General features: G+C 33.6%; 4 protein-coding genes and 1 long non-coding RNA gene across 17 annotated transcripts; 1 reads left to right on the top strand and 4 right to left on the bottom strand.

Moving 5' to 3' along the window:
• Positions 1-4,898, bottom strand: LOC126870132 (uncharacterized). The gene is made up of 3 exons (XR_007691115.1): positions 3,659-4,898; positions 1,453-3,127; positions 1-1,257 (listed from the first exon to the last, which is right to left on the bottom strand). It is a non-coding gene; the product is annotated as an uncharacterized LOC126870132 (long non-coding RNA).
• A 481-nt stretch (positions 4,899-5,379) lies between these two features.
• On the top strand, positions 5,380-12,475 carry LOC126870072 (retinal homeobox protein Rx2-like). 2 transcript variants are annotated; one of them, XM_050627515.1, is made up of 6 exons: positions 5,380-5,527; positions 5,617-6,031; positions 6,942-9,299; positions 9,665-9,743; positions 10,007-10,230; positions 10,912-12,475. In XM_050627515.1, exons 3-6 carry the CDS (start codon positions 8,900-8,902, stop codon positions 11,526-11,528), a joined length of 1,320 nt encoding a protein of 439 aa, XP_050483472.1. In that variant the 5' UTR covers positions 5,380-5,527; positions 5,617-6,031; positions 6,942-8,899; the 3' UTR covers positions 11,529-12,475. The 2 variants fall into 2 exon arrangements, with proteins under 2 accessions (XP_050483472.1, XP_050483471.1); XM_050627514.1 differs by having other exon boundaries at positions 5,504-6,031.
• LOC126870064 (transcription termination factor 5, mitochondrial) lies at positions 11,773-17,471 on the bottom strand. Of its 10 annotated transcripts, none has more exons than XR_007691090.1 (8): positions 16,631-17,155; positions 16,412-16,545; positions 15,986-16,304; positions 15,485-15,912; positions 15,318-15,396; positions 14,810-14,969; positions 13,368-13,894; positions 11,773-13,269 (listed from the first exon to the last, which is right to left on the bottom strand). XR_007691090.1 is itself a non-coding variant. In XM_050627494.1 (7 exons), the coding sequence occupies exons 1-6, from the start codon at positions 16,841-16,843 to the stop codon at positions 14,810-14,812; spliced, it is 1,602 nt and encodes a 533-aa protein (XP_050483451.1). In that variant the 5' UTR covers positions 16,844-17,152; the 3' UTR covers positions 11,773-12,381. The 10 variants fall into 10 exon arrangements, 6 of the variants coding, with proteins under 6 accessions (XP_050483451.1, XP_050483450.1, XP_050483449.1 ...); XR_007691089.1 differs by having other exon boundaries at positions 14,810-15,095; positions 15,175-15,396; positions 16,631-17,152; XR_007691092.1 differs by lacking the exon at positions 13,368-13,894 and having other exon boundaries at positions 11,773-12,381.
• Positions 17,472-17,473: 2 nt separating this feature from the next.
• On the bottom strand, positions 17,474-20,527 carry LOC126870059 (translation initiation factor eIF-2B subunit delta). 3 transcript variants are annotated; one of them, XM_050627479.1, is made up of 7 exons: positions 20,369-20,527; positions 19,856-19,919; positions 18,774-19,723; positions 18,565-18,692; positions 18,308-18,485; positions 18,048-18,228; positions 17,474-17,927 (listed from the first exon to the last, which is right to left on the bottom strand). In XM_050627479.1, the coding sequence occupies exons 2-7, from the start codon at positions 19,878-19,880 to the stop codon at positions 17,719-17,721; spliced, it is 1,671 nt and encodes a 556-aa protein (XP_050483436.1). In that variant the 5' UTR covers positions 19,881-19,919; positions 20,369-20,527; the 3' UTR covers positions 17,474-17,718. The 3 variants fall into 3 exon arrangements, with proteins under 3 accessions (XP_050483436.1, XP_050483438.1, XP_050483437.1); XM_050627481.1 differs by having other exon boundaries at positions 19,860-19,919; positions 20,369-20,510; XM_050627480.1 differs by having other exon boundaries at positions 19,797-19,919; positions 20,369-20,510.
• A 435-nt stretch (positions 20,528-20,962) lies between these two features.
• LOC126870105 (60S ribosomal protein L19) lies at positions 20,963-22,241 on the bottom strand. Its single transcript, XM_050627573.1, has 4 exons — positions 22,142-22,241; positions 21,688-21,794; positions 21,456-21,619; positions 20,963-21,353 (listed from the first exon to the last, which is right to left on the bottom strand). Exons 1-4 carry the CDS (start codon positions 22,144-22,146, stop codon positions 21,027-21,029), a joined length of 603 nt encoding a protein of 200 aa, XP_050483530.1. The 5' UTR covers positions 22,147-22,241; the 3' UTR covers positions 20,963-21,026.
• Positions 22,242-22,836: the final 595 nt, after the last annotated feature.

Consider the following 22,836-nt stretch of genomic DNA (forward strand, 5'->3'; position numbering starts at 1 on the left):
TTCTAACAAATAAGATTATCAACAATTTAATTTAATACATTCTATAACATTCCGCGATATACATTCTATAGCGTATATTACATAGCATATATCGTACGCTCCCTCAACCTTCACGTTTCATAATTAATAATCTAATCAATCTCATTCTACAGTGTACATTTCACTCCCCTTAACTCTCAAATTCGACCCTTGTAAATATCTTCAATCCTTTCATCAATAATCTAATTTAGCTCGTTCTACACCCTTCAATTCTCAAATCCTACTCTCTTCAATTCCACGACATCCTAATTCAGCTGTATTTTACATTCTTCGCGCGTTACTCTACTTCATTAACTCTACATCTCTGACTGATCTACATTTCATTGCTCGGCCACGTGATTACCACTGTACTTCTCGAAGAAACAAATTACATCTGCCTCCAGTGTGGGCTTATCCCGGTATTGCGAGAAGATGAGATAAATAAGCGAAAAATTCGGAAGAAATTTCATAAAAATTGCAACATCCAACGCACGTCTTTTCTTCCTTTTAATTTACAGAGTTAACGGGTATAACTTCTGGACAATATAGTTATTGAAAGCCTTAATTTATACCTACTCAACAGGTAGCCTCCTACGAGCGATATACACCTGTTGCATGCACTCAAGCCACGTGGTCGCATCCAGCATATTTCAAACGAGGAATTCATCTTCTGTATGAATCGAATCTCAGGTAGAATCGCAGCAACCATTGAATAGACAGTGCGCGTATATCGAAAATATCCAAGCTCTTTGTGTCCGATCGAGGGTGGGGATCGAGCAGCAGTATTTCTCCTCAAAATACGTATAGCACATATAAAAAAAGTCTTCGTCGTTGGCCATCTCTCTACGCTTTGACCCGTGAAATATACCAGCATGATATAAAGTGACTAATATCAATGACTGTTGCTTGTTCGCCAACGTTCCATGGGGGTGAAAAAAAAGGGAAAAAAGCGAGAAAGGAACGTTTATTGTGATCTCGATCGGGAATCTCGCGACGCTCATGTGGGCACGTTAATTCTTGGGTCACGGCTGTCATAATTGCCTCCTCTGATGGCCATTATCCTGGTACCGGTGACGTTGTAATTTGTTTTACTCGGGGGAAGCTCGGAGAACATAAAGAGGGTGGAATTTTTCTGACCGATATAAGGGCTGCTTTTTTTCATTTTTCGTTCATTTTTGTAGAAGCGATGAAATGGTTTGTCAAGTAGTGAATTTTTTATCATTTTTATGATGAAGATACCTATTGCTTTGTATGTTCGATTTGTTACTTGATAATACAGTAGATATTATAGCCATACATAGCATAACCGCGTTAATATTGCAGCCAAGAATTATCTACTATAATTATGAAGTTTAAACGCTTCGACATAAGAATCGCGTTAAACAGCATCAAACCTATTTTATCTTTGATATTCGATTTTATCTGAGATCATACCTATTGCTTTGTATGTTTGATTTGTTGTTTGATAATATAGTAGATATTATAGCCATACATATCATAACCGCGTTAATATTGCAGCCAAGAATTATCTACTATAATTATGAAGTTTAAACGCTTCGACATAAGAATCGCGTTAAACAGCATCAAACCTATTTTATCTTTGATACTCGATTTTATCTGAGATCATACCTATTGCTTTGTATGTTTGATTTGTTGTTTGATAATATAGTAGATATTATAGCCATACATATCATAACCGCGTTAATATTGCAGCCAAGAATTATCTACTATAATTATGAAGTTTAAACGCTTCGACATAAGAATCGCGTTAAACAGCATCAAACCTATTTTATCTTTGATATTCGATTTTATCTGAGATCATTTAGTGAGAAATTAAACAACTAATTCTACGAGATTACAATTTAACGGCTCTAGAGAAACATGGTAAATCTAGATAAAATAACGTTTTACCTAAAATAGTCAGAAAACTACGTCCCAAAAAGACTGCATGCCCAAATATTATCCCCATATAAAACCAGTGTTTTAAACAATCTATGTACGAAATCAGTCTTGTACAACATTCCTCGATTATATCGAACTTATGTTTGGACTGTACTTTGAAGGAAGTCCTGTGAATACGGCGATATCAGCGCGAAAAGAGAAACGCGAGCATGGCCGGCGAACAGAGAGCGAAGGTTCCCCGTCGCCTTCGCGCAATTACGTCCAATTGAACTAATTCAGCTCAATTGACGTTAACAGGCTCAATTGGTCGGCCCTGCCAGCCTGGCCACACGGCAATACTATCCGGTCGGCATACCTACGACGTAAAAAAGAGCGGCTCGCGTGCAAAAAGTCGCTTCCAAACCCTCCTCTTCACCTCGTTTCCCTGTGTCGTTCGATCTAAATATACTTCTCAACAAGAGAGACTGTTTCCCTTTGTCTGCTTGTTATCAGCTCGTTGCGTTCTCCATATATGTAAAAGCTTGTGTACATTATATATGTATATACGTGGATTATATTAGTCTGTTCTGATCTAAAAAATAAATATGAAAATAAAATATCGCATACCGTAAAATATATAATATAAGAATAAAATATAGTGTAGGAACAAAGTTAGAAAAACGTGAATATTGGAAAGTAGAGAGAGGTTTCTAACTTGAGATAAACATTCTAAGATTCTAAGATTCTAATTTCGATAAAATTTCGATTGTAGTATAAGGGAAGATATTTTGGAAAAATTGCTCTACTACGTTCGTTAATTAATATCGAAAAATAATAGTGTTGTGTATTTGAATTGTGAATTAACTTTAGGAATTATAGATCAATTTTGTAAAAATTGTAAGACTACAGAGGGTTGTTGGGAAATTACTTTCTGGGTGTATGAGAGATGTAAACAGAAGTCTTAGGGGGTTGAAGAGCGAGGTACCTAAGTACAGTAAGTCAGAGTCAAATCGTCATCCACCGTTGAAGGAGGGTATTATCGGAAGGGGAAGAGGTGGAGCCGAGAAACTCCTTCTATTCTGCTGGTAGAAGTGGTGGGGACGGAACGTATCGTGTCCATTTCGTTCTTATCTTTCCTCCAGGTCTATTCCCCTCTCTTGTCGCTTCGAAGTGGTTGGTGGGAGATAATTAGTCTATCTTCTCTTTCTTTAACCGCTGATATCCCCCACTTCGATATCAAGTCTTTCTCAGTTTGTTCAATGTTACATTTAATACATTACAATACATTACAATATAACATTTTTTAACGAAAATTTAGTGGTATATTAAAAATATTCAAATTTAATATTGTAAGAAATAATAATAGTAAAAGTTTGGTAGAAGATTTTTAACTAACTTGTGAATATTAAATACAATTTACATATAGAAAGTTTTTTATTATATAAAAATCATAATATCTTCATATAAAATCTTGGTAAAATTAACACTTAAGGAATTTATATATGTAAAATATTGTTAGTGAATGATATACAAGAAATCTCAACAAGATAAAAGAATCGTAACTTCATGGCTTAGATTAAATCATATCACTTGAATTCAAGATACAAGTATGCTTTGTCATAAAAAGATAGTTCAATATGTAACTTACAACGAACCATATCAGTTTCAAGTTAAGATATGTACTTATTTTTATCATACACAACGTCCAACAAAGAATTCTTCAACAATCACTACACACTTATAAGAACATTTTACTCACACGAACAACGCGATTCTTCGATCTTCGTTTCAAATTTGGCGCGCTCCGAGCTGTCACTTTCACCGGGCGCACGTGTTTCCTGTTGCACAGTCAGGGTAGCGTTACGGCTCGGCCAGGATCGGGCAACATCGTCCGTCAGACCTCGTGTACATCGAGAATCGTCCGTTTCTTCCGAGAGACTTCACCTTCCACAAAGTTTCACAAAACTAACCTAAAAAATGATTTCGTAAACAACGACAAACGTAGCAATTATGCAGAATGAACGCGTTTCTATGATTTAGATACGGATAGATGACACAGGACACGAAATTCTTGATAGTGTGAACGAGAAAAAGGGGTCGAAAAGAAAGTCGTGCAGAGGGTCAGTGCAGGAGGCGACCCGTTACTGCAGCCCGGCACCACCGGACCTTCACTTATATCGTCTCTCGGCTAATAACGCTAGTAATGTGATATGATTAGCTTAGTTGAGTTCAGTTTAGTTCGTATTCGTTCAATTTAGTGGTTCGCCAGCAAAATCACATCGAGTTAAACCCATTTAGGCCAGTTAAGTTACCGACTTCTCGCTCTTGCGCGCTTGCCGTCATCCTCCCGGTCAGCCGCCTCCTGCATCCGCGGATATCCTGCAAGCATGAGTGCGCGCACGCTCGATCACCCGCATTCAATCACCTTCAACTTCATTGAAGTTTGATCCAGTCGGCTCAGTCTGGATATAGAGGAAATTGTAGATTCTTGAAACTTCTGCTACTTGGTTCATGAATTCTGTTTGAAGGTGGTTTAAGGTTAGATGAATCTTAGAAAGTCTGTGACAGAGAATGTTGGTTAGTGGCAGAGATTTTGTGTGAGATGGTATGAGTATGAAGATTTAGGGATGTATATTATTAAGTGATAATTATTTTGCTAAGGATTGTACTCTAGAATGATAAGATTGATTGGTTGAAGTAACATTTAAGAAATATGGTAATGTACAAATATAATGTAACAGATATTTATTGTAGTATATCAAGAAGTGTTGCCAGTGTACATTTATTTGTTAGAATAAAAAGAAACTGTCAGGATATAATCTGGTAGGTAGGTAGGTAAGCAGATAGGTAGGAAATTATTACCATGTAGTGTGACCACAAAATAATAGATTACTAATATGCTGTTATATTTTATTAATGTATCATTAACAATTTTTTTATATGGAAAAGTTTCATATTATCTTAGAAAACTCTGATCAATTATAATTATCTTTTCCCATGACCAAACGAAATTTAAGTTATAGATTACTAAACAATCATACAATAATCTGACTAAATAGTGGAATCTATTTATGAAAACTTTACTCAACAAACTCAGACAAAACGAGATCTATATTGATTTCTATATCCATCCACTTCGCGCAAAACCATCCCTAACCTCCAAAATCGCTCTAAAATCGTCTTTACTTATTTAATTAAATTTCCTCCGTTCTTCTGTCCAATCTTGTCGTTTCTAAATAACATCTAGTCACAAAGGTAGTCACGAGATCCATCGATTTGGAGTAAACAAACTCATTGACGAAAACGAGGAGACCAGGCGGCTGAAACGATGGCGCGATCGGTTTCGCGCGGCGCAACGGAAAAGATGCACCGTAAGGATGGTAGGGGAGGAAGTAAAGAGTGTCCGCGAGAGTGCAATTAAATCAGCGCGTGACAGGCGCGCGCTCGCGCGCGCTAATTACCGCCGATGAAATTAGCAGTTAATATACGCGTGTACACACGGAATGGGGGTAGTTTGATTGGGCCAATTCGAGGCAATTCCTGGCGATTGCTGGTTTCATTGAGCCTGCGCTTAAGAGCTCAGTGCCACGCTGCCGGTCAACGGACATGGATCTCTTGGAAAGTATAGGTACTCTTACCTTTCTCGTCCTTCCGATCGATCATCTTCTCATAAATCGATCGATCGATTCTAATCCGTTTCTAACCTCTCAATCCAAGTATATACCGGATACAACTGATACGAGGACGAATCGAAACGGTGTGGATGTAAAATTGCGGGACAATTCGAATCATTGATAGTGCATGGGACGCAAATCGATGGGAGGATCGTGCATTCGGTAGACAGAGGATCGGTGACGCGATGTACGCAAGTCGATCGTCGCCGAGTGCGCTCTGTGATCTCTCAAACCGTTTGATCGAGGTTCAAGGTTCCGGTTCAAGGACTTCTGCGAACAGAGACACGAGATGGATAGCTGATATGTTCGATGTGACTGAGGCTAGGGTGGAAACTAAGTGGAATTTATGGGAGTTGGGTTAGGTGGTACTTACTCGATGATGTGTGATGTTCAAGAACATGAATTTCATAGAAGATACAGCGATTTTAGGAAATGGAAATACGTGGACAGAAATTCAGGTAATGTGTTAATTATATTTTTGTTTACGAAAATTTGATTTCAGTATTTTAAGATTGACTCGTGTTAAATTGTGCGAGATTGTCTAGTTCTTTTTCTAGATAATTTTGCTCCTCACCTTTGCAACCTTTGTAATTTATAGAAGTAATAATTGTTCGAGTTATGCCTCGATCTCTATTTTTATTTTTCACCTGCTTATCTGTAAGTGATAAATCAAGTGTGATTAAAAAAATTATAAATAAGAAGTACATGTTTGAAACATGAACTATGAATAACTTATGACTTGGATAATTTCATGTATAAATAACGTCATTGTCGGAGTATGTTGCGTAACCTGCTCCAACTTTCTGCATAAAACTATACAATGACTTGTATTGTCTTAAACGCAAATCTATTATATTTTACATATCTTTTTATGCTGTTTAATTAACAAAAATTTAGCTGCTAATAGATTTTTATAAAAATTATTCTTTTTTAAGGTTTATTTATTTTTCTATACGATGTTCAATTTCATATCTGCAATATCTATTTCTTGAAGTTATAAAACCCTAAAAGGGACTCTAGATAAGTTCTTTTACCAATATTTTGAAACTTCTTCTGAAAAGAAGTAGAACATAAATAGCATAATTTTTCCTAAATCTAAAACTCCAATGGTGTCAACAACCAACCAACCAAACCGAGAACCTTTATTTCCAGTATTCTGCGCTTCATCTTCATCCACACAGTCCAAAAATGCGAGGTACTCTTTTTCTTGAATTTAGAACTATACCAAAGAAATTTACATCATTAATTAAACAAAAAGTGTATTCTACGATGCTGTAACAAAGAAACAGAAAGTAGGCAAATTAGATCATTATTAAATTTACTTTAGAAGTAAATTTTTCCTAAAACCACCTTATTTCCTCTAAACAGCGCACATCCAGCATTCTCTTCACCATGATCTCCGTTCCAAGAAACATAGAGGTCGCAGCGGGTCAAGCGCAGATCGTCCATATTCGAAGTGGAATCGTGATGTACACGATTTTCCCATCGCGGTGGACCGTGCACAAGCCAACCCGCTCCGATTCCCACATGCCCCTCCAAGCTCCTCTGCAACATCGCCTAACACACATCATAATATCGAGGCGGCGTTCTCCAACTTCTTCGCCGGGGGGCGGTCGCAATGGCGTGGCAGTGGCCACGAGACCAAAGAGAGCCTCTCGGACCCTAACTTCAGACAGAGGAGATATAAACGACAAAGATGCAACGCACATATACCTCTATATACGTTCAGCCAATACCATGACGAACCATTTTATTTGGAGTGGTGGAGTGGTACCAGGCCAGAGAAAAGGCAAGAAAGCGAAAAAAGAAAAAGAAAGAATCAAAGAGATGAAAGAGCACATACAGAGAGAGAGAGAGAGAGAGAGAGAGAGAAAGAGAGACTGAGAGGGGGGTGGGAGGGGGAAGTGACTCTTCTGTACAAGGGGGATTAAAAAGAGAGACAGACGGATGACTCTGGTGCAGAATGGAAAGGGAGAAAAAGAGAAAGAAAGAGGAAGAAATACAGGAGAACAGTATATACCGCGCCCGCATAAAACGGCCGTCCTCTCGTGGAGCACGTAACGCGTAGTAGGTGCTACAGGATTGGTTGGTTTCTATGTGTGGGGGCGGCCTGGCCAGCAACCCGTTGAAAATATAAGCGTGTGTGAGTGTCGGTTGATTAGCCAGAGTCAGAACGGATCGTCGCTTAGTGCGACAGTGTCCGGTTAGTTAGGCGGCTCTTGTTGTTTCGCGCGATCAACTCACCCGGTTGTCGATATATAGAAAATACAGCAAAAATCCGTTCAGTCGCAAGAGAAACAATATACGTAAACATTTGGAAAATCATTCGCCCTCTATTTCTTTTGTTTTCTTCTTTTTTTATTGCTGCTCTTATTTTGAAAATGTTTTCAAATTAACATTTGAGTATAGTTCCTCCGGTTCTCGAAAGTATAATTCGGATCGACTGGTTCAATCTGTTCGTGTGCCGACGACACGATGCTTGGCTCTCGCTTCGTTAGCTTGTACTAATCAAAATTAATCATAACCCGGGCAACAATTGATCGCAATTGGCTCGGATTCCATTACGGAGGACGCGCGAACGCCGCGACCGCCATCCTGCGCACCGCGCACGCCTTTTTGCATAATTGGCCAACCGGAGGTCTTCACGAAGAACCCGAGGAATCGGCGGTAATAAAGGGAGCAGGAAGTGAATGGGACACAGTTGTCTAGGGTATTTTAAACCCTGGCTGGATCATCGATCGACGAATTTTCATTTGTTACTACCGAGAAGAGAAGAAGATAAAGAACAAAGTTGAAGAAACATCGAGGAAGAGGAAACTCTCGTATACTTTGTATCGGAAATCCAAGCGAGGCATTCAATATTTATTTACTAATAGAAAGAAATGGTTCCTGTCGAGTTGCTCTAATTTTAAGCCTGTGAAGATTGAAGAAGAGAGATAATTGAAGTCAAAAAACTGTTGAACAAGAAGTGTATATAATTAAGAGGAGAAGAAATTGTATTCAGCGCACGGTGATTGAAGAAGAGAAAACACAATTGCAGTTTGTGAAACTATCAAAGAAAAGGAGATACGAATTCATATTAGAGATTGAAAGAATTTGATATTTATGATATTTTTATAAAAAAGAAGAGAAGTTCCTATCTGATTTTGATAACGAAACCACGTGTTTTTAAAACGTCAAGAGTTATCAAAGAAATACCGTGCCAATAATTGCATTTCAATTATTATTTGACACTAGAAAAATAATCTAACGTTGTTATTCATTACTTGAAGAATCGAAAGGAGAAAATAATTGAAATTTTTCAATCCTAAAAAAATTTATAAAAGATGGACGGAGGTCCCTTCGATGACCCGATCTTCTCTGACTTCGGTGGTCGAGGAGGTTCCGGAGTCCACAGTATTCAAGTGATGCTTGGCCTTCATGGTGGGCACCATGGTGGCGATTTAATGCCCACTGGAGGTCATCTGCACAAATTGGACTCTTCCAACAGTCCACCGCCACATCATCAAACGTCTCACCATCATCTGCAACAACAACAACAACAACAGAAAGAGCTGAAGGAATTGGAATTAGCTGGAATGTACGCACCACTTCCTCAGACGCAGGATGTCACTACGTCGACGTCCACTGCTGCGACGCCGACCTCGACGACGTTGCAGCAGGGTCTGCAGCTTGGAAATCCTTTAAAAAGGAAGCCAGAAGACCCGATGAACACTCTTGCTCCAGGTTAGTATTGTGCTTTCAGCGAATATTTCAATATTTGAAGTATTTGATGTTGAAAATTTTACAGGAAAATTTGACTTAATAATTCGATATCTGTGGTGACTAATTGAGAATAAGAGTGATTTTATAACTATTTGTTAAAGTACTTGTAAAATTTATATTGATATGTATATAAAGTGAAGAAATCGTTGAAAAAGTTAGCTTAAAAAGTGTTGTGAGATTTTGGATTGATGAGTAAATTGGTTTAAGGAAAGAATCATTATAGAATTAAATAGAATTATTAATTGTGATCTTTTCCTTTAAGTGAAATGACATTTATAGAAGAAATAATTGTTGAAATTTTACGTTACATTAATTTATATTTATAGTCAGTAGCGAGGCTCAGCCAGCTAAGAAAGATTCCAAGAAGAAGACCGACAACAATGGAATCAAAAAGAAGAAAACCAGGTATATATTTCTTTAAAATTACTTAAAATTAGATTAACTGTTTATTACTTCCTGATGTTTTCTTCTAACTTTAATTTTGATCATATCTTTTTAAATATTAACAATAGGATCTTTATAAAAGCCTAGTTTAAAGTTAAAAATACTATAATATCTTCAACATTAGTCACGTTCCGCTGAAAGAGAAAATTACACAGTTTGAAGCTTCAACTATTATTACTATTCGATGATTGTTTTAATTTTATTGTGCAAATTAATTATTGCAGAACGACATTTACTGCTTATCAATTGGAAGAATTGGAAAGAGCATTTGAACGTGCACCGTATCCTGATGTCTTCGCGCGAGAAGAGCTAGCTCTAAAACTCGCTTTGTCGGAGTCAAGGGTTCAAGTTTGGTTCCAGAATCGGCGTGCAAAATGGCGGAAGAGAGAACCTCCACGTAAAACCGCTGGATACATGGCTGCTGGTTCAGCAAGTCCCGGTTTATCAGGTAATCACAACAAAAATGATAACCGTCTTCTACCTATATTGTTTATTGCTATTGGTCAGTTTTATTAGAAATTATTATATTATTAAACTGTTAAACTATAAATTATTATACTAATAAAATAGTAGTTGTAGTACTTTACTATTTTTTTTATCAAAACAAGTAACTATAACAGACAATATTTTAGAATAAATAAAAGAAATTATTAATACATTACACAGAGGAAATTATTTGCTCTTTTGAAGATTTTATCTATTATTGATCGAGTGAAATTATTTAGCAAAGTTTAAAATAAAGAAAGAAAAAACAAAAGAACCAACCGCAGTTAATTCTTCGAGTTCTCGTTCACATACATACGTACATAGTTATAAAGAATATCAATGCTTTCTGCAAAAATAAGCCAATTGCATCGTATTACAAAAATCTATAAAATAATCCTATATATTTGCAATTAATACTAGTTTAAAATCCACATAGATTACTATATTATTTCTAAAGATTTTTATAAAATTATACTTACACTTGGTACATTGATATAAGTAATGTTCTTGTTTATAAAAACTATAAGAAATATCAAATGTTATCCTAACAGTAACTATCACATTAAATTTAAAAATTTGTTTAAATTATTAAAATTATTTTTATACTTAAAAAAATTAATACAAGCAATTCTCTTTCCGCCAGGATCATTTACCTCGCTGAATAATACCCTCAACCCCTTCGCCTCTCCAACAACAGCGACAGCACCGCCGGATGCTTGGGCGTATTCTCCAGCGTATGATCTGGCGCCACACCTGAATCTACTTAGCCCATCTAATTCCCCTTATTCCACCTCTTTCGGTGGACCGAGCAACAACGGGTCGGCATACTCGTACGCGACAATGCTTCCGCAACATGATGCCTCGTTATTTTCTACACCATCAGGGAACACGATGCGCGTACACCAGGACTACATGAACGCCAGTAACAGTCCACCACCTCCTCTAACCCGCAACGATTATCAGACTATGGTGACCACGCATTCGCCACCCACTCACCTAGCTAACTCCATGTCAGAGGAAGAACATCAGCAGAATAAGCAATTGGATTATGTCAGTGGTCTCAGTCCAGCGGATAAGTATCAGCACGAACAATCTGATTACACGCAGCAGCAGCAACAACAGCAACAACAACAGGATCAGAAACAAGAATACGGGATGCACTCACCACAAGGACGCCAAGGAATGAAGGAACAGGTGATGGTGAAGAGCGAGCCAACCAGCCAGCAGAGCTATGTGCAGTTGCCTCCTTTTCTGAACTGACTCGAAACCTCCAGTCTAGATTTACTCTAGAACAACTGGCGGTTCCAGTTTGGAATGGATCTTTCTTGCCAAAGGAATTTCAGGGCTGAACGTAAAGTCTTGATGAGTTGTGCTTAGGAAGATTTATTAGCATTTGGATTAAGTTAAGGATAATAATGCAAGGTTTTGAGTTAATTAGAGTTATTATAATTTGTTATTCTAAAGACAGAAAGAAGTTTGGGAATAGAAGTCTTCAATAGAGTCCTTTGAGAGATCTTGAAAGCTTCTTTTATTTATGAAGTTTATTCTGTTCTCAATGTAATTCTATTTTGTATTATATAGCTTTAAAAGATTCATGAAATTCATTGGAATTACATTTGTAAAAGAAAGTTTAACACTAAGAATACGATAATCGTTGATTCTTCTTAGTAAGAAAGCAGCCCTGGAAAAAATATGTTTTTTTATAATAAACGTATATCTGTAAGAAATAAAATATTTTAAGGGAAGCAATTAATTGAATGAGAGCATTCTAGTGCCTTAAAGGTGTAAGTTCGTATGAGGTGTGAGTACTTTTGTATTATTTGTCCCTTGTTCGTAGTTATTAAGAAAAACCGAATGAAAATGAACGTGTTGTGTTGTATTTTATTCAAATACTCTGTAGTGTATACGAAATCATGTACATATATAGAGAGAGTATAAAACATCACCTGAACTTGTAAAGTCTTTTACAGAGATATTTCGTGTGTATTTTGTACTCTGCCCATCTTTTTATGACGTTTGTAATTACTCGCATTTAAATACACTTAAAAATGAAAACATGTAATCAATTATTTGACGATAACGTGCCTTAAATAATCAACTCCTTTTGAGATATCTAAAAAATTCGACACAACTTATTGTAATTTTGTATGTTAATATTAAATTTGTATGCGAAAGTAATTTTTAATAAATATTCAAAATTGATTGCAGATTTTGTCAATAGGTGGTCTTAGCACATTCTTTTGTTTTGTCGACGTGTTCAAAGCACCTAACCTAATCATTTTTATATTTTTTGATGATTTTGGTTAACTTCCTAGTTGCGTTGTTTAGTTTGCGTTTGTCATCCGGTGTTCTATTGATCTGCCATACTCTTCTTAGTCTACGTCTTTCTGCGATTTTTTTTTAATATGTAATGGGGATATTCATGTTTGCTGATAGAAGTCTTAGTAGGTAGCGTTTATTATGCTCGTGTTTAAATATTTCGTGGCTGTTTCGATATCTTCATTTGTTTTTAGTGAAATTGAGGCTGAAGTTGAGTGATTAAAGACTTCTCTAAAGAGCTGCCAGTTGATGAGTTGGTTATGGATTCTCGATAATTGTTGAACTGACTGTTGCTATAACGGGGGAATGGTCAGAAGAGAGATCCGCCGAGGAATTGATTTGGACATACCTTGGCGAGATATTTGTAGTTATGAAGAAGTCAAGTAAGTCAGGTATTTTGTTAGTATCAGTGGACCAATATGTGGATTCATATGTGGTGAGGTAGTTGAGATTGTTGGTGATTCAAGAGATTTTTGCCTCTTACTGTGACAAGTCTGCTGCCCCATTGGGTATGTTTGGTGTTATAGTCTCCTCCAACTATGAATTTATTGCCCAGAGCATCAAGGAAGTTATCAAAGTCTTCTTTAGCAATGGAGTGTCTGGGAGGGCAATGTACTGCTGAAGTGGTGATTGTACCATGGCAGTCTTCTATTGCTACGTTTGTAGCTTGGAGGTAGTCTTTCTGAAATGATAGAAGCTCATAATACTTAATGCTGGATTTGATAATGATTGGTACATTTGAAAATATGGTAGAAGTTATAACCGTTTATTTTCAGATACTTTTTGTCGGTGAAGTGGGTTTCAGATATGAGCATTACGTCGATTAGCTGTTGTTTTAGGAAGAGTTCTAGTTTGAATTTGTGTTGAGCTAGACCGTTGGCATTCCAAAGAGCTATGCGTCTTGGTTTTATTTTGTGTCAGGCGTATTAATTTATCCATGATGAGTGTTAATAATGATAGTAAGTTATTTATTTGTTCTGATTGTTTTTCGATTAATTTTTCAAGTCTAGAGAAGTTGTCTGTGTTTTGTGGATTGGGAATACTATTTTGAGAATGGTCCCTATGGGTTTTCGGATTATTTTGATTTCCTTGTACTGCTTGGGCATAAGAGATTGAAGTAATAGTGAATTTTGGAGGACTGGGTATTTGATTGGTTGTGTCTTTGGCTCTGAGTTTAGGATACTTTTTTATGTATAGGGTTTTATAGGCTGAGCAACCTTTGTAGTTAGCAGGATGGTCTCCTTAACAGTGGATGCACTTCACTGGGGTTTCTGGTGATTTAGTGCACTGCTCAGTGAGGTGTATACCTGCACATTTAACACAGCGGAAATTATGATTGCAGTATTTCTGCGTATGACCGTACCTTTGGCACCTTTTACATTGCACTATCTCTTTTTTTTATTAAAGCAGATTCGATTTTTACTACCGAGATCATTAGTTAAGTTATGTTATAGATTTGTTTGTTATTAGGTTTTTGTTTGATAATGCAAAACCCCACACATTTTTAGTCACTCGCCAAAAATTATTGGAACTAGGTTGGGGTGTGTTGTCATATCCACCATATAGCCCTGACCTTGCGCCTTCAAATTACTATTTATTTCGTTCCATGCAAAACTCCTCAAATGGTAAAATTTTTAATGACGCTGATAATGTAAAATCACATTTAATTCAGTTTTTTGCTGGCAAAAATCAGAAGTTTTATGAATATGGAATTATGACACTGCCTGAAAGATGGCAAAAGGTCATCGACAAAAACAGACAATACCTAATTGAATAAAGTTATATTTTTAAGCAAAAATTTTGAATTTTCCTTCTTATTTAAAATATGCAATCACTTAATGACCAATCCATTAATAGCAAATTTATTGTAATCCACATATACATAAATCACATAAAGCATAACAATTGAAAATATATACAACTAAACTGCAAAGGTTAATAGGCAAAAATAAAATATTTTTAGGCAAATCTTTAAATCAGTTTGTTTTAGAATATGGATTATGATTCAATTAAAATGTATTTTGGATAAAAAAGTATATACTACGTTGTTTAAACAACATCAGTAATCTTGTAAAATCCTTATGATACTATCGCATATAAAATTGTTGAACCAAAGAGTTAGTTTCTAATTTTGCCTATTAGCAGATTTTACATTACTCATATTTTTAGAAATATTTAATTGTTATGCTCTATGAAACCCTTTATATATCTTTTACACGCACTTAGTATTGTAGTAAATGTTCAAGCCATGCTGCTTCATTTAAATTGATCACTTCGTTGTAACCATAATTTATATGATCAACAAGTTGATCAAGCTCATATACATCCTCCAAAACATTTGGTTTAAAAACTGACATTTCGTCTTGCCACACTCCGTCCCCACTGAAATGATGTTTTTGTTCTAACTTGTACAAGCATAATGCCAAATATTGTGTAGGAGTATAATTATATCCATCTTGTAAGGAACATTCTTTGTACAACAAATTTAATGTATTATCAATTGTCGACCTATATTAATATAATATGTATAATAATATTTATATATAATATATTTCAATATTTTTAAATAATGTAAATATTTTCTCACATTGGATAAAGTATAATCTGAATATTTTTACATATATCATCTATTGAAAAATGTTTCTTCAAATATTGTATTGTTTCATTGATGCGTGTCAGTGAAACATATTTCCAATAAGCATGTCGTTGAATAGAAGACAAAACATGAACCTTGTCATGCCCTAGTTCTTTCCTTACAATATATGCTAAATATTTTCTTGTTGCTGCATAAGTATCTCCTTCCAAAAATCTGAAATTATGAATTAATGTTAAAGAGTTTAAACATACATCATACTACAATTATTAATAACTATGTCCTATCTGATCAGAATAATTACCTCGAAAAGAATTCCTTATCTGATAAATATGTGTTAATATTTGCATTGTTCGTAAAGTTTAAATGTTTCATATATGTTAAACGATTTATGACCAATTTGTAGAAATAAATCATAATCAAGACTCGTGGATGCTTCAACCATACAGCTAACTCTAAGTTATTTTCCATAGAAATATACCGTCTTAAAAACGTGTCTTTCCTTATTTTCAAACCTTTCATTGTAGTATATAGAGATTCATGTGGTATTTCGAAGTTCTGGAAAATTTGTAATAATTCTTTTATTTCACTTGCATCACGAAGCAGGATTCGGGGATATATTCTTATTATTTCAATTATATTTTTATTATTTATTTTTAGGTATTTAAATTCATTTAAAAATTGTTCAACGTTGTCAACATCCACATTTAGAAGGTAAAGGTGTTGTTTTAACTGTAAAAGATATTGTATTAGATTAGGCTATTTATAAATTAATGTATTTTTTTCTCCAAATAATTATACTTACGAATTCTATATCAAACTGACATTTATGTTTCAGCACATCTAGCGTTCTGGACATTTCTGTAAGACTTAAATATTTTATTTTCTTCTGTTTATAAAACAATTCATCATGCAATTTCATATGATATGTTTTATGGTATACCACACACAATTGATAATAACTACCAATTCGCATATGAGACTCTTCTTTTAGCATTTTTTGATCAGGTATATCAACTTTAATGCCTACATTAGAAAATAAAGTTCTCATAATACTTTGACTAGATGAAATGCCATGTAACTTTTTGAACTGGTGCACAGATTTGTGCATTAATGTTGAAAACCTAAAATAAAAAAATAATTGTATACTATAACTTAAAATATATAGTTGCAAAATATTATATTTGAGCTTTAAAGTGTGACCTTATTTAGCTAAAAACAATTGACATACCGTCTAATATGAGATAAATCTACAGAGTCTATGCCCATTTCTTTAAGCACAAGAATTCTATTCCTCAAGAGTTTAGGATCGAGCATTAAGCATTCTAGCAAATATTCGTTCTTTTCTAATTTTACATCCAAATCCTAGTAAAACAGGAGAAATTAACGAGTTATTAATAATATACAGATTGTGTAACATTCAATAATATTATGAATAAATCACACTTACGCGCAATGTTATACAATTCCGAACAAGTCTGTTTTTCGATATTTTTTTAATTTTACTCTTCTTTTCGTATTCATGAAGTGTTTCAATAGTATTATTATCGAGTTTTAAATATGTAGTTAATATGTCATCAATTTTTATTTGTGTTGAAAAAGGGGAAATTAATTTTCCGAATTGTTTTATGACGTATTTTGTTGCAAATCTTTGGCTAAGCATTTTGATTTACATTTATTTACAATAATTAGCTAGACGTCAGAAGAGGGAAAACAATTAAAATATTTGAAGGTTAACCTACAAAACAAAAATATTATTTTTATTCATTTAAACTATAAAATTCAGCTCAATTAAACGCATATATGAATAATTCAGAGTCATTTTAGATGTCACTGATTTGTATGATTATAAAAAATAATAATTATAATGTATGATAAAATGTTTTTTTCTATGTTATTACTTCTATGATATTCTAAAAACCATCATGAGGTTAGATGGATTTGAATCTTATCCATAAAACAATACCATAAAATTACGCACAAGTCCATAAAATTAATGAATTATAAATGGACTTTAAAATATTATATCCTTTTGATTTTTACTCTAGTTCATGAAGTAATAGAAAAAAAAGAAAGTATTTTAATTATTTGAAAAAAGTAATTATTTGTTTAAAATTTATGTGAATAGTAATTTTACAAATATAGAGATATCACAAAATTACAATTTTTTAATGTGGAGATGCCTTTTTCTTTCAATAAATTTAGTAGTATGTTATATTGTATCTTTCAGTTATCTCTTACAATGCTCTATTCTAATAGCACAGAAATATACTAACAAAATATAATTATACAATTAAGGTTTCAGAAATTTATTTTAAGGTATACAACATAATATACAATAATAGTATGTAAAATAATTACTTTAAAGGCATGAGTAAAAAAGCAGGTCGCAGTGTATATTTCCCTGTTCTTGAAGTGTTACAATTTTGAAAATTCGACTAAAAACAAATTTATATACACGGGTATAGAGGACGCGGTAATTACATGTTTTATATTGATATTTGAACGCTATGTGAAATAATCGAGGCATAGTAAAATTTATATCTCCGATGGCTTAATACGTAAAATCACAGGAACACTAGTGCATGGTAGAATAGCTAATTCTGTAACAACAGCTGTCACTAAATTAGCTGGTGTAACATCGTACATAATATTTAAAAGATTTAACGACTTTCTTGTTCTCCAGTTCGTTAATAATGATTTTTGCGCACCATTTCCATAATCTTGTACTAGCTCATCTGCATTTCCTATGAATGAATCACCAATAGAGAAACAAATAAAAATATATACATACATTATATTAATATAGAATAATTATGAATAAATAAATTGGTGATATAAAAACATGCATAAAGTCTTCTGCTTACCTAATTCATTGTAGACAATAGAATCTGTCTGTACGCGTTCGCAAGACTTATGAGTTTCGCAAGCGACTAACACTGGAATATTAAACGCTCTGGCCATTAAGGCAACCTGAGCGGTACCAACTCTCGACATTACCGCACCATTCGCTAATATCGCATGAGCACCAAGAAACACTTTGCTCACCTATTCAGTAGTCTTATTATTGTCAATAATCTTAAAAAGTATTTAAGTAATATAAAAATCATCTTTCAGTTCTGCTTACTTCAGGCATCACGTAACTTAAAGCATTAATTAAAATGTAAGAGCATTCAATTTCATGTTTCGCTAAACGCCTAAGTTGTTCTTTCCCTTCTAACCATGGTCTTCCATCCACGACAATAACACGAAATTCTTTACCCGCAGTATGCGCGTCTAACAATATTTTATGTATCAAAGATGAACTGTAAACAATATAAATTTTATTGCAAATGTTGAAAATATACAGAGGCTTTCTAAGATGTCTTCAAAATAAGAACTCACTAGCCATAAGTTAAGATAACATCTCCATTGGATATTTTAGTTTGTATAGTTATCGATATTGCCTTATCAGCAAGTTCTATTTGCTCCCGTATATAGGTATCTATTGCATTACTTAATTTATTTTTTGCCTAAAACATACGACATTTTTATTTCATTTCAAAAATATCATCAAACATATATCAAACGAAAATGTGTATAAAATTACTCACATCCTCATCAGACAATGAAGAGGGAAACTGTGCCATTTGCCATTTTAAGTGCCTTAATGCATTCTGCATTGAAACAGCCAATGGCCTACAATGATGCAAGTAGGCTACAGATTCTTGCAAATTTGCTTCGAAACCTCGGATAAAGTCAGCCTGTGGTGGTCTTTCAAAGTCCTGAATAAGTTGCTTAACAGCAGCTAAAAGAGCAACGCATCTTGCGTTGCTGCCTACAATTACTTTGCTTGCATATTGCGTACCTAATCTAATTATTGCCGGGTGTATATTCGAATTGACAAAGGATACATCAGCAATGGCCTGTTCTCTTTCGTGATATAAATGTTTGAACAGATTTATTTCATGAGTGTTAATTTTTTGAATGATTTTTTTTTGTGTTGATACTTTTTTCACTATATCTGTCACACTGGTAGTGTGTGTTACAGGTTTATTACTATTATTATTATTATTTTCTTCCTTACTTCTAACTTTACTTTTTTCTGATAAAATTTGTTGTTTGGCTGCTCTTTGTGCTTCTTGCTTTGCTCTTCTTTCAGCTCGTAATACCGCTTTGCTCTTCCCTTCACTACCGCTTTCTGGTACTATTTTCTCATTTTTTTCACATGTATTTGGGGTCTTACTGATTACTGGTACTGGTACTGGTTCTGGTACCGGTACTAGTACTTCATTAGGAGATTCAATATTTTTGTTAGTTACAGTTTCTGGTATACCATTGCTTTTTTTAATCTTAGTACTATTGGAAGGGATAGGTTTATTATTATCGGAAGGGTCTTTGTTTGACGTTTTAGTCGATTTAGCCTTTGCCTTAGCATTAGCTTTAGCAGCTTTCTTTGCTTCGCGTTCTGCTTTTATTTCCTCTCTTGATTTTTCTGGAACAGTTCCTTTTTTGTTGGTCATTTTGATTGATGTAACTGCTGATCTTTCAAATTCAGTATCCTCTGCAAACAAATTTCATCAATTTCATGAATTTGAATTAATAATCTTCTCAATTACATAGGAAAATAATCGTACAATACGAAAAGAAAGGAATTAGAAATTCTTGTACTAAGTTGAAACATATAAATATTTACGGACATGTTCCTCTTGCTCCATCATCAGTGTATCAGTTCTCAGTAAGACATGAGGAGAATACAGCTGTAAACAATAATTCAACTTTAAAAAATCATAAACTATTGATTAAAATATCATTTTTCTTTGGAAATATTTATTCATTTATTAAAATAATTATCGTTCATGTAATACAAAATATTAAATATATCTCTTATATTACTTTTTAAATATAGACATGACGATTCGTTATACAATTTACATTACTTAAAATGTATTACGAAATAATATTTATTATTGAATAAGCCTATTTATTAGAATATATAAATTGCTTCATACGGGTGCAGCATACATACAATTTTGTAAAAATGTTATTTACTTTGGCAAACGATATTTTATTATCTTTTTTATTTCAAGATTTTATCATTTCGTACGCCTTAATTTCATGTTCCTAACCTATTGTGAGTGCTTTATTTTTAATGGACATCAGAATAAAATAATTTTTCATTTGAATATTCGAATATTGACATAAATACCTTTTATATTGTAATATATATTTCTTAAAAGCGTGCGTCGTTGAAAGAATGGTGTTTCTTAACTTTTAGTCAAATTTTGGTTATATACTCGATACTTTCGCTATATCCTATGGCTTTAGGAAATAATAGTGCTTCCATCTGCAGGCACAATTATATATTAGCTTTAAAAACAAATCCTTAGTTTATGCTATAAATAGAAATATTAAATAAATATTCAGATTTCGATATATAAATTTGAACTACATATATAATTGATAGTTTCATTTATAAATATATTAGCAGTAAATAAACATTTATTTGAAGGAAATGTGATTCTTAATGTAAAAAATTTCATTAAAATATAAAATTAAAAGCATGTCAAACAAAAATTAAATATTCAAAACACGACTAATATCCCACTTCAGGTTATTATTATGAACAATTGGAATAATTAAAATAAACAATAATGATAATATTAATAATTACTTAAAAAACCGTTCCACTATTATTGAGTAAAATGTAATGTTATATGAATTTATCTTTATGCATGTATTATATATGCAAATTATATATGTATCTCACATCTTTACAAAGAATAAAAATGGTAATCAGCAATCAGATTAAAAGAAGTAAATGTTTTTTAGATTTTATTTATACAACAATCTGTAAAATTGTTAGATCACTTTTTTTGCGCTGCTGCGGCTTCATCTTCACGCTGGTATGACTGCAGTAATTCTTGTTTCTTTGTAGCAATACGTTCTGCTCTGCGTTTACGCGCTTCCCTAACTTTAGTACGACGCGCCTCTGCTTGATCCGAAAGCATCTCTGCTCTTGCTTTCTCAGCCTTCTTTTTATGGATGAATTCCATTAAAACTCTCTTATTCTTGAACACGTTACCCTTAGCCTTCATGTACAGGGAATGATAGAGATGTCTATCAATCTTTTTTGTTTCACGATATTTCTTCAGGAGTCTACGAAGAACTCTCATTCTTTGGATCCAAAGATCCTGGAAAGAAATAATATAATTTATTTTTAGTACACTATTATAATTTATGTATGTAACGAAGAAATGATTTTCTAAAGGATAATTATGAAAATTTATATTTACCTTTTGAGGTGTACGAGCATTTGCTGTACCTTTTCTTTTACCAAAACCACAATGACGCCCTTTACGTCTAGCTTCTGTATTTTTGCGAACTCGAGCTCTTGAATGAACAGCAACAGGTTTCTTAATAATAAGACCGTCCTTAATCAGCTTTCTAATGCTTTGCCCTTAAGAAGAAAAATAAGTAAATAAAAATTTATATACATCAGAATTTAATTTTCACAGAAGAACGTACGAGAATTTGTGTTTGCAATTTCGTTAATTTCATTGGGATCTAACCAGACCTTCTTTTTACCACATCGCATAACAGAGGCTGCAAGCCTCTTCTGTAGTTTTAACGAACTGTAACATCAAAAAGTGAGGTTATGTTGTGATAACTAATTATTAATATCAAATACAGTTTTTATCGCTTTAAAACGTCATTCTGATATGATTTATATACACAACATTTACTACAATTCAATTGTAATTTTCTAGACATGAAATTATACACCTAAAATACACAAATCTCAATCATGAAACCATGTGGTCAGTCGTCAACAAACTATTCAATATAAAATGTGTAAAATATAATAATTTCAACTAAATACTAGTTAATACAGATCTTTCTATTGATGTTGTAAATAATATGAATTAAATTTGAGTGAATATTGTTAAAATGTAGTTATAAATTTCTGGACGGTCCGTACCTCATAACGAAGTGTACAAGTTCCTTTCAGCAAAGAATTGCAAGATGGCGGAATCAACGTTTCCTACGTATCGACATTAAGCGGAAGTAATAGAGAAGGACAATATTATTTTGAATAATTTTACAAATTCAGTACTATTGTATTGGTGATTATGAAAATAGTCTAAATTAAAAAAGCATCATTTATCATTTTTTTTCATAGTGAAAAATATTTTTTAATATATGCATGTATTTCTTTTATTTTATGGTAACTGAGATAATAAGCTGATCTGTAATTTGTAATGTGTATCAAAGCTGAAGTTGATGGGGCCCCGAAAGGTGAATTGGAATTCTAACTTCAAATGACGATAATTTTGAAATGAATACATGAAATGTAAAAATCCAAACACTATTTTATACAGGAATGTCTACATTTATATAATATGTAAAACATATCGCTCAGATTATTAAATAATAACAATAAAATGCGACAAATTAAGTTAAGGCATTATGATGTAAATATTCAATGAAATATGTTTCCAATCTAACTTACTTTTAAAACACGTTGGGATATATTGAATATAAAGCCTTGTTGTTATATTTTTGTCTCCTCTTTTACAGTCTGATAACTTGTAATTTCTTACTTGAAAAAGTTTCAGTAATAATATTAGTTCAATTGTGTAAAGGGGTCCTGACATATGACCTGATATATGATCG

The sequence above is a fragment of the Bombus huntii genome, chromosome 10 (genome assembly GCF_024542735.1).
Source record: "Bombus huntii isolate Logan2020A chromosome 10, iyBomHunt1.1, whole genome shotgun sequence".
NCBI classification, from domain to species: domain Eukaryota; kingdom Metazoa; phylum Arthropoda; class Insecta; order Hymenoptera; family Apidae; genus Bombus; species Bombus huntii.

Excerpts from the sequence above, each read along its gene's own strand:
- LOC126870064 (XM_050627494.1), bottom strand. The coding sequence starts at position 16,843 with ATGCTTAGCCAAAGATTTGCAACAAAATACGTCATAAAACAATTCGGA. Across the intron at positions 16,546-16,630 it reads GGAATTGTATAACATTGCGC|GATTTGGATGTAAAATTAGA; the intron begins GTAAGTGTGATT and ends CTGTTTTACTAG. Across the intron at positions 15,913-15,985 it reads GTCAGTTTGATATAGAATTC|TTAAAACAACACCTTTACCT; the intron begins GTAAGTATAATT and ends TATCTTTTACAG.
- LOC126870105 (XM_050627573.1), bottom strand. Across the intron at positions 21,620-21,687 it reads AATTGCAAACACAAATTCTC|GGCAAAGCATTAGAAAGCTG; the intron begins GTACGTTCTTCT and ends TTTCTTCTTAAG. Across the intron at positions 21,354-21,455 it reads ATGCTCGTACACCTCAAAAG|GATCTTTGGATCCAAAGAAT; the intron begins GTAAATATAAAT and ends ATTTCTTTCCAG.
- LOC126870059 (XM_050627479.1), bottom strand. The coding sequence starts at position 19,880 with ATGATGGAGCAAGAGGAACATGTCC. Across the intron at positions 18,693-18,773 it reads CTTCATTGTCTGATGAGGAT|GCAAAAAATAAATTAAGTAA; the intron begins GTGAGTAATTTT and ends CGTATGTTTTAG. Across the intron at positions 17,928-18,047 it reads TATTGTCTACAATGAATTAG|GAAATGCAGATGAGCTAGTA; the intron begins GTAAGCAGAAGA and ends ATTCATTCATAG.
- LOC126870072 (XM_050627515.1), top strand. The coding sequence starts at position 8,900 with ATGGACGGAGGTCCCTTCGATGACCCGATCTTCTCTGACTTCGGTGGT. Across the intron at positions 9,300-9,664 it reads GATGAACACTCTTGCTCCAG|TCAGTAGCGAGGCTCAGCCA; the intron begins GTTAGTATTGTG and ends TTATATTTATAG. Across the intron at positions 9,744-10,006 it reads ATCAAAAAGAAGAAAACCAG|AACGACATTTACTGCTTATC; the intron begins GTATATATTTCT and ends TAATTATTGCAG.